Below are 11,100 nucleotides of genomic sequence, written 5' to 3'. Positions count from 1 at the left end.
CTGCAATGAGACCTGACCATGCAGTGGTGGCAGGATGGAGTTGGGTAGGCATAGTCTAGAGTTGCCAAGGCCTCAGAGAATGTGGACCAGGTGGAAGAGGCTGCACATGCAGGTGAGGATGTGGAGGGAAGAACCTTTCATAAGCTGGGGAGGCTGCTATGAGCTCCCATGCAAGTTTCATTGTATTTCACTTATGAAACCCAAATTTTAAAACATTACTATAAAATTCAAGGTGGTGATCACAGAGAATTAAATGTGTTACTAGATTGGCTGCATGTCCCATCCATCCAGCCCTGGATATATGATCCACAGACTCAGTAGGTGATACTGTTTCAGAGGACAATCATAGGGGTTCTGCAAAAGTAAATAAAGTAACCAGTGATGGCAGAGATATGAATGAGGTGCAGTGCGGGGGGTGCGGTAGGGAAGAGAACACATGGGGGAATAATTCAAAATTATTACAATAAGAGAAAATGCTTAAGATCCTGGGTTCCATACCCAGCAATGAAAGAAGTGTTCCTAGTGGTAAGGAACTTTTCAGTGCCACACAAGATTTGTTCCATAGCAGTTGAACTAGGGGAAGATGAACAGGGTGGATGTAACAATGAGAGAAGTTGAAAGACTGAGCAAAGATTCAGAATTGCTGGGGGAAGGGGAAACGGAGTAGGTGCTCAGGGTTTTGGGAGGGAGCAGATTTTTTTTGTTGTTGTTGTTTCAGGCAGAAAAGTTTTTTGTTTTGGTTGAATGAGGAAGTCAGAAGAGAGGTCTGTGGGGTAGGTTTGTTTAGAACAGAAATCAAAGGACGACTTCTCTGAGAGAAAGAAGTAGCATCTGCAAGGGCCATGCTGTTTCTGCTACTCCCCTTGCTCGCCGCTCTCTTCCCAGGAGGTGACAGTGATGTTGGTAAGAACTGGGGCATCTGACCAGATGGGGTTGTGTGTGTGGTGATGGTAGTTTCCCCTGCACATACCTGGAGAGAACCAAGCAGGCCCCATTTTGCATGTTCGTACTCAAGCCCTCTGTGCTTTCATGGAGGTTGTTGGTAGAGCATGGGACCCTGGGGACCAGCAGTTGTCAGCTAAGGTAACGGTGGCTCTCCACTTTTCCAGATTCTGAGTCTTCCTATGGGGCACCTACTTTCCCAAGTATCTCCCTCCCAATGTTTCATTTCTCCCCATTCTATCCATTCTTTTGCCACAGGATTGGAGGAGCCTGTCTCCTTGCACGCCATGTGGACATCATCCTTTAACAACCATTCCTGGGTACATGTGGGCTCAGGCTGGTTGGGGGAGCTGCAGACTCACAGATGGAACAGTAGCTCTGGTACCGTCATTTATCTGTATCCCTGGTCCAGGGGCAACTTCAGTAACAAGGAGTTGGTGGATGTGGAAAGGTTGTTCCAGTTATACTTCAATGAACATCGGGACTTTTATATTTATGAATTAATGTTTAAAGGTGAGTTCAGTTCCCTTGCTGGGAGAATAAAGGGATGAGTGGTGTAGCATCTCAGTGAACTTTTATTCCTCAGGGAAAGAGCCTACTCTGCTCTTAAACTTATCCTACTCTCTTCAGCATAAAACTGCAATCACACCCTGAGCATGTGAGATAAACAACCATATTCTTCAAAAACTTCCATTTTTGCTACTTATGAACTGCTCTCTCATTGCCTGCAGGGCTGTGTGTTATTATCTCCCCCAGAGGCATCTTGTGATCACCCCTTTTCCCAGTAATCAGTCAGGTATCTTCAACTTCCTCACTCTTTGGTTGAATTTTTAAAGTATGATTTTTTTTTCTCCCATTTAATCTCCTCTGTCATCCTTGTGTAAACTGTCCTAGTGACCATGGATACATTCACCTGGTTAATTAGAGTCTCAGCTCTCTCACATTAAGTCCTTCACCCCATACTATCCCTATCACCTTTGAACAATCCCCTCCCTTCCTCATATTATCATCTCTTCCTCCACCTCCAGCTCCTACCAGTTCCCCTTTCTGTGAACCTTGGACCAAACCACACTGTGGTCCATCCCCTAAACTCCCCAAACTCCCTTCTGCTTCTGTTGTCTTTTGCTTCCACTCATTCCATTTTCTCCATTTTTCTTTCTTTTTTCCTCTAATTCATGACTCTTCTTCCCTAGATCCCTTTGACTTACAGATGGCAGCAGGCTGTGATCTCCACTCTGGGAAGGGCTTCATGCATGTAGCTATTGGAGGGTATGATTTCCTGAGCTTCAAGAATGAAACATGGTCACCATCTCCAGAGGGTGGAAGAAGGGCCCAGAAAGCCTGTGAAATACTCAATCTGAATGAAGCCTACAAACATAGGGTACATAAGCTCCTTACTGACACCTGCCCACGTTTCGCCTTGGGTCTTCTAGATGCAGGGAAGGCTCATCTCCAGCAACAAGGTCAGTCTTGTATCCAACACTCCAAGAATTTTTCTATTTTAAAGTCAAATTCAGGATAAAAAGAGGATAATGTGTGACATTTCAGAAGTGGGAACAATATGTCTTTATAGGCTTATGTGGAAGTTCGGAACTTATAAGTCCATGTTACAGACTGTGTCTGGATGTGTTTTCTGTCTTTGCAGTGAAGCCTGAGGCCTGGCTATCCAGTGGTCCCAGCCCTGGGCCTGGCCATCTCCTGCTGGTGTGTCATGTGTCTGGCTTCTACCCAAAACCCGTGTGGGTGATGTGGATGCGAGGTGAACAGGAGCAGCTGGGCACCCAGAGAGGTGACATCCTGCCCAATGCTGATGGGACGTGGTATCTCAGAGCAACCCTGGATGTGGCAGCTGGGGAGGCAGCTGGCCTGGCCTGCAGGGTGAAGCACAGCAGCCTAGGAGGGCAGGACCTCGTCCTCTACTGGGGTGAGAAAGGGCTGAGGCCCTGGCTGGAGATGGGCGAAGGTCTTCTAGCAGAGCATGAGGATAGGGGAAACATTGGGACTTACAAATTCTCTATCAAAGAAGAAGAAAAATATATAATTCAAGAATAGAAGAATTTAAAATAAGTAATTTGTAGATTAAGTTCTAAACAACATCTTGATGTCCACTTGAATCTCCAGCACCTCAAAAATCTCTGGGTTGGATCTTCTTGGCTGTGATAGTGGCCCTGGCTCTTCTGACAGGTCTTGGATTTTGGTTTATGAAACACTGGTGAGTTTTTTGTATCCATATTTCCTGTTTGTCCCTCCTCCCTAAGGCTCTTCCCTTCTTTTTAATCTTTATTTTTTTTCACTTTTTCTTCTCCTCTGAGCCCCATTCCCATTTTTTCCTCCATTCTCACCTCCACCTTATGAAGGCCTGTTATTTTTTGTTCACTTAGGTCACACTGTGAAGCTCCCTGCAGTGCTCTCCCTTTGAGGATGGACCCAGGTACCCAAGTGTCCAGTGTACCCATGAACACTGCGTGATGATATTATCACTTCAACTCTTGTTAAAACTTTGCCATTCATTTCTGCTCCATGATCATTTACCAATATATGCTCAATGTAATCTTGCCGGATTTGTTGTTCTGACCTGGTTTCTGTGGGTTTAACTCTGAATGGAACAGGATGTTAGCAGTGTCAGCCTGGTTAGATAAAATGGATCATCAATGCATTTCAGATGTCACATCCTCCAGGTGGGAAGCCATCTCTCCTCCATCGGTGCATCCCCACATTTCAACTGCGCCCCTCATGGTCTAGCATCTGTGGCAGGTGTGTAGGTTCATTTCTTTTAAGTTTTTAGAAGTCTAAGAGCAAAGCATGTGCTCTTTTGAGTATCTGTATCCCTGGTGAAGTGTCTGGCCTGCATGTAACATGTTCTCAATAAAAATCTCTATGGAATTTATGTAAGGTTTGTAGGTTTTTTTTTTTTTTTTAATTCTCTGCCTTCCTGACACCTGTGTTGTAGGTGCGATATTTGATGCTCTTCTTGTTAAGTGTCTTGCTTTGCCAGGAGACTTCATGCATTCCTAGTTCCACATTCTTTTCTGAGTCTCTGAGGGGGAAAATACAGTTTTGCCTCTTACCAATTTTGTTATTCAATTTTGGGAAATATTAGCATAAAACTATTGTTCCAAGTGCTCTAAACCAAAAGAGCAGGGAAGAATGAAGGTCTTCATATTCAGTGTGGTTTATGGTCAATAGCAGATTCATTACATGGGAATTTGGTAGAAATGTAGACTCTGTGGCCTGGTCTCAGACTTACTGAATTCCAGTTTTCATTTCAACAGAATCATCAGAAGATTCACAGGTGCATTAAAGGTTGAGAGGAACAGCATGGTGGTGATACCTGAAATATGGCTCAGGTGCATCATTGAAGAGGGAATCAAAAATGAGGAATCAACAGCTGCAATTGTGGCTCAGCGGTAGAACACTTGCCTAGCATGTGCAAGGCCCTGGGTTTGATCCTCAGCACCACATAAAAAATAAATAAAATAAAGAGGGGCTGGGGATGTGGCTCAAGCGGTAGCGCGCTCACCTGGCATGCGTGCGGCCCGGGTTCGATCCTCAGAACCACATACCAACAAAGATGTTGTGTCCGCCGAGAACTAAAAAATAAATATTAAAAAAAAATTCTCTCTCTCTCTCTCTCTCTCTCTCTCTCTCTCTCTCTCTCTCTCTCTCTCTCCTCTCTCACTCTCTCTTAAAAAAAATAAAAATAAAAATAAAATAAAGATATTGTGTCCAACTACAACTAAAAAATAAATATTTTTTTTAAATGAGGAGTCAAAATGATGCACTTGAGGACTAAAGTAGATCCAGATAAGTAATGTGCTTTCTCAGCAATTATGCTCTCTACAGTTGCTCTTGCAAACACTGTTAGTGAGCACTGAGCCATGCTCCTAGGGTAAATAGAGGATTAGGTTCCTTTGAGTTTCTGTTCACAATATTTTTGTTAACTGAAGAATACATAACCATATTCATGTGTATTTTTTTAAAAATCTTATTTAATATATATTTACATGTAATTATTGTATACCATATTTCTTTAAGCAGCAACATTATCAGAGAAGTGTTTAACAATTTCCTGACCCTGATTAATGTGATCACAGACTTTCTTGGCTTTTAACCTTCCAACAATACTGTGTATCATATATAAAAAAAATCAGTTGTCATCCCAAGAAACCCCAAATTTTGTTGTTTGTCATAGCTTTATCATAGCATTATAGATGTTACTTTACAATGTAACTGCACCTAATTATAAGCAAGTTTTATCTTTCTTTTTCCAGTGCATTGTGTCGTTCATTAACACTGAACTCACAGCCAAAAGCAGTATAACTATAACAAAGCTGATCTAAAACATCTTTTTCCTGTGTAATACACATCACAGCCTTTTTCAGTTTGAGAACATTGGATAGCTCTGCAGAGATATGTTTGGGGCCATTTAAATGGACAATATCAGTGACAAAGAGCACAAAGTGTGAAAAACATGGCACTCACTAGGCCACACAGGATGCTAGTCCTGCAGTGAGAAGGAAAACCTGAAGAGAGAGCTTCACTTTTTTTTTTACTTTCATAGGAAATGGGTTTTTCACTTGACTCCCATTTTGCACCAGTCTGTACGTATCTATGAATGACTGCAAAAGTGCTGTGAGTATTTAGTCTGGGGTTATAAAGTTTTCACAGGTAGACAAATGAGAAATTCAGAAATCTTGGCTAATGAGGATTGACTAATAACTGCAACTAGCAGTTAGAGTTAAGATATTCATGACCAGGGCTTCAGTTATTCTATATTCATAAACTGATTTAACAGTTCTTAGGCACCTACTGTATACCTACTATGCAGAGGTACCTATTAAGTATAATGCAATGGGAAAAAAAAGATAATCACTGTATGCTGAGCTTAAAAAATTTGACTACCCCCCTTGATTCTGCAATTTATTATTTTCATTATTTCTCTTTTTTCTTGGCTTCCAGGAAGAACTTACTTGAGGTGAGCTTGCAGATAGAAACAGTATCATTTTACTCAGTCAACTGAGAAGAGAGAACCTAGGGGATGGGGAACATCTAGAGAGATCACAATCAAGGGCCAGCCCATGTAAGAAACTTTCCCATGGATTTCCTCCTGAAAAAATTCATTCCTGCATTCACTTTTACTGCCTTCATGCATCACACATCTATCCTTTATTATATGTATGGCAACATATTCAGGGAGAATAGAATGAAAATGGAATTAGGCTTGTTTAGATTACAATGAAGTGTGCATATATTATTTAATTCTGACCATAACTGTGGAAAAATATGGGGGAAGTAGCCCAGAGGCAGATAAACTTCTCCATTTAAAGCAAAGTTTCATCTACCAAGCTCCCCACACCAATATGGTTTACTTAAAAGTACCAAATATAGTTTGCCTGTTCTTCTTAAAGTAGTGGGTTAAGAAAATGGTCCTAATGGACAAATATCTGTCATTGCAGGTGAGCATTCTACAGCAGGCACCAGAATTCCAATTTAGAACACAGAGAAAAAGCAATTTTTCTCTCTGTTCCAAATTGGAACACCTTCAGATGCCTGTGAATGTTTATATTTCACCACTAGGTGGCGCAGAGAGCTGAACAGTTAACCCAGGCTGTGAGGCTGTGGAATATTGAGGCTTTCTTAGGAAAAACAAAAAGATTGATTATTGAATTTTGTGTACATGTGTGACAACATAACCTGACAGTAACAGACTCACTGTCTTTGCTGAAGAAACTGTGACAGGTCACTTCAGCTGCATTGCCCACCCTCTGCACCTTTGCCCCAGGACTTTTCCTGCGATGTGATTGGGACTCCTGAGAGAAGCTACTTAGCATTTGTCAATGCTCAGAATTGCAAGTGTTGGGGTGTAACACCCCGTGGACAATCCTTGACAGTTAATAGATTTGAGGTCATGAATATGCACTCTTCTCATTTCTCAGGTGGATATTTCAGAGACACAATCTGTATGGAGAATCAGAAGCCCCCAGCAAGATCAGATCCCAGTTTTTCATAGCAGTGACCAGCCTGATAACATCATGTATTGGCATTCCCCTCCTTCCTGTTTTACCCTTCCTAAAGTCCCCTCCTGCTACCTGTTATCAGGTCCCCAAATAAAGCTCCAAAAGCTGATATAGACTACTTGGGTTTTGTCTTCTTTTCTGTTTTAGGATTTGCATTGAAAAAGAAATCCAAGCATGATCCACTAATATGTTCAGCACTCAGAAGTTCAGTGCTTCTCTTTCCAGTCAGTAACCTCTTAAAGGCAACCAATACTCTGATCTCTGCCACCCTAGATTAGTTTTGATTCCATTTTTTGAATCTCATATTTTGTAACCTTAATGGTAAGTACTACTAAATGTCTGCGTTTTTTTTTACTGAACATTATTTTTGTGACATTTATTCATGTTGTTCCATGTAGCAGTAGTTTAATCGTCTTCCTTGCTGTGTAGTATTATGTCATGTAACTATGCAATATTTTTTCCATTCTGCTGTACATGGACATTTTAATTGTTGCTAGATTTTAGCTATTTTGAACAATACTGCTTTTAGAATTTTTGTACATATTTTTTCTTTATTTTCTTTTTGGTGGTGCTGAAGATTTAACCCAGGGGCACTCTATCTGTGAGCCACATCCTCAAATATTTTTCAATTTTATTTTTTTTATTGGTCGTTCATAACATTACATAGTTCTTAATACATCATATTACACGGTTTGATTCAAGTGGATTATGAACTCCTGCTTTTACCCCGTATACAGATTGCTGTATCACATCATTTACCCTTCCATTGATTGACATATTGCCTTTCTAGTGTCTGATGTATTCTGCTGTCTGTCCTATTCTCTACTATCCCCCTCCCCTCCGCTCCCCTCCCCTCCCCTTTTCTCTCTCTACCCCTTCTACTGTAAATCATTTCTTCCATTTGTATTATCTTGTCTTACCCCTCCTTACCTCTTATATGACATTTTGTATAACCCTGAGTATCGCCTTCCATTTCCATGCAATTTCCCTTCTCACTCCCTTTCCCTCCCACCTCTCATCCCTGTTTAATGTAAATCTTCTTCTCAAGCTCTTCGTCCCTACCCTGTCCTTGTTTACTCCCCTTATATCAGTGGAGTCATTTGGTATTTGTTTTTTAAAGATTGACTAGCTTTGCTCAGTGAGGCCAGAAACTTGTGATCCTCCTGCCTCAGCCATCCAAATAGCTGGGATTACCTCTTTGTGCGTGTCTTTATGAACCTAAGCACATTTCTTTTGTAAATACACATAGAACTGGGATTGCTGAGTCAGAGATCATGTGTATTTTTTAAAAGTTTTCTTTCTATTTTACATTTTATTTTTACTTATTAACACATACTAACTGTGATTTTTTTGTTTGTTTGTTTGGTACTGGGGTTTGAACTCAGGGACACTTGACCACTGAGCTACATCCCCAGCCCCATTTTGTATTTTATTTAGAGACAGGGTCTCACTGAGTTGCTTAGCACCTCTCCATTTCTGAGGCTGGCTTTGAACTCATGATCCTCTTGCCTCAGCCTCTGTAGCCACTGGGATTACAGGTATGCACCACCACGCCTGGTCTAACTGTGCATATTAATGGGGCATGGTGTGATTTTTCTACACATGCACCTAGCATGCAAGGATCCAATCTCACTTTGTTTTATCCACCTCCCCTTGCCTTCAAAAATTCTGTGAATTATTATTGTATACTCAAGTTGAAAATTTTTAGCTTTCCTGTATGAGAGGGGATATGCCCCACTTGTCTTTCAGTGTCTGGGCTTGTTTCATTTAATATAATATCCTCCAGTTCCATCCATTTTGCAGCAAATGTCAGGATTTTCTTTATGGTCTACTAATAATATTCCATTGTGTATATATGGATTAAAAATGCATCTTTCTGTTTCGGGACACCTAGACAATTTCATATCTTAGTTCTTGTGAATAGTATTGCATAAACATGAGTGTCTAGGTCTCTCTTTGGCATGATAATTTGCTATTCTTTGGATAAACACCCAGAAGTGGAAGAGCTGAATCATGTGGTAGATCAATTTTCAGTTTGTTTGAGGATCCACCATACTGATACTCTTCTCCATGGTGAGTGTACTAATTTCTCTTGCTCACCAGCAGTGTGTAGGAGTTCCTTATTCTCACCAGCACTGATTGGTTATTTATTTATTTGGTTTGGGGGATTTAACCCAGGGGAATTTTAGCACTGAGCTAGATCTCCAATTCTTTTAACATTTTATTTTGAGACAAGACCTTGATAAATTGCCCAGATTGGCCTTGAACTTAAATTCCTATTGAGTCAGGGATTACGGGAGTGTGCCACTGTACTAAACCAGCCATTCTAAATAGGGTGAGATGATATCTCACCATAGTTTTGATTTGCATTTGTCGAATGGCCAATTGTATTCAGTATTTCTTTATTTACTTATTGGCCATTTGTATTTGTTTGAGAATTGCCTTTTTAGATGACTTGAACATTTTTTTATCTTTTATGGATTTTATTTTTTAAAATATGACAGCAGTGGAATGCATTGCAATTCTTATTACACATATAGAACACAATTTTTCATATCTGTATATAAAATATTTTCATGCCAATTCATGCCTTTATACATGCATTACAATTTTTCATACACATATGTACCACGATTTTCATATCTCTGTATATAAAGTATGTTGACACCCAATTCAAGTCTTCATACATGTACTTCGGATTATGATGTCCATCGCATTCCACCATCCTTGCTAATCCCCTGCTCCCTCTCTTCCCCTCCCACCCATCTTCCCTATCTAGAATTCGTGCTCTCCCTCCCTACCCCACTATTTTTTTTTTTTTTTTGGATTGCCTAAATTCACTTAGTATTTTGTTCTCCAATGCCATCCATTTACCTGGAAAGGTCATGGTTTTGTTCTTTTTAATGCTGAGTAAATTTCCATTGTGTATCCATGCCACATTTTTTATATCAATTCATCCACTGAAGAACACCTAGGTTTGCTCTACAGTTTATCTATTGTTATTTGTGTTGCTATAAATATTGATGTGGCTGTGTCCCTGTAGAAGGCTGTTTTTAAGTCCTTTGGGTATAGTCTGAGGAGAGAAATAGCTGGGTTAAACAGTGGTTCTACTCCCAGATATCCAAGAAATCTCCATACTGATTTCCATATTGGCTGCATCAGTTTGCCGTCCCACCAGCAATGAATGAGTGTGCCTTTTCCCCCACATCCTCACCAACACTTATTGTTGTCTGTCTTCATAATAGCTGCCATTCTGACTGGATTGAGATGACATCTTAGAATAGTTTAGATTTGCATTTCTCTGATTGCTAGAGATGATGAGTATTTTTTCAAATATTTGTTGATTTATTGTAAATCCTCTTCTGAGAAGTGTCTGTTCAGGTCCTTTTTCTTCTATTAGATGCAGAGTCTCTGGTTTAATTCTTAGGCCCTTGATCCATTTTGAGTTAAGTTTTGTGCATGATAAGAGATAGGGGGTGAGTTTCCTTTTGTTGCATATGGATTTTCAGTTTTCTCAGCACCATTTATTGAAGATGGTATTTTTTCTCCAGTGCATGTTTTTGGCACCTTTGTCTAAGATAATTGTAATTTTTTGGATTTGTCTCTGTGTCCTCTATTCTGTACTATTGGTCTACTGGCCTGTTTTGGTGCCAATACCATGCTGTTTTCTTACTATTGCTCTGCAGTATAGTTTAAGTTTTGGTATAGTGATATCATCTGCTTCACTCTTCCTGCTTAGAATTGCTTAGGTATTCTGGTTCTCCTATTTTTTCAGGTGAATTTCATGATTGTCTTTTCTATTTCTATGAGGAATTCCATTGGGATTTTGATTGGAATTACATTAAAACTGTATAGTGCTTTTGGTAGTATGGTCATTTTGATAATATTAATTCTGCCTATATCCATGAGCAAGGCAGATCTTTCCATCTTCTAAGGTCTTCTATGATTTCTCTCTTCACCTCTTTTGTTAAATTGATTTCCAATATCTTAATGTTTTTGAGGATATTGTGAATGGGGTAGTTTTCCTCATTTCCTTCTCAGAGGATTTGTCACGGATATACAGAAATGCCTTTGACTTATGGGTGTTGATTTTATATCCCACCACTTTGCTGAGTTTATTTACTAGTTCTAGAAGTTTTCT

General features: G+C 40.1%; 1 protein-coding gene across 1 annotated transcript; it reads left to right on the top strand.

Annotated features, from left to right (window-relative positions):
• The first annotated feature begins 842 nt into the window (after positions 1–842).
• Positions 843–3,411, top strand: LOC144249395 (T-cell surface glycoprotein CD1a-like). Its single transcript, XM_077791618.1, has 6 exons — positions 843–903; positions 1,201–1,455; positions 2,136–2,405; positions 2,588–2,866; positions 3,064–3,154; positions 3,324–3,411. The coding sequence occupies exons 1-6, from the start codon at positions 843–845 to the stop codon at positions 3,409–3,411; spliced, it is 1,044 nt and encodes a 347-aa protein (XP_077647744.1).
• Positions 3,412–11,100: the final 7,689 nt, after the last annotated feature.

This window comes from Urocitellus parryii, chromosome 11 (assembly GCF_045843805.1).
Source record: "Urocitellus parryii isolate mUroPar1 chromosome 11, mUroPar1.hap1, whole genome shotgun sequence".
Lineage (NCBI taxonomy): Eukaryota > Metazoa > Chordata > Mammalia > Rodentia > Sciuridae > Urocitellus > Urocitellus parryii.
This window is presented reverse-complemented; position numbering and strand designations above follow the sequence as displayed.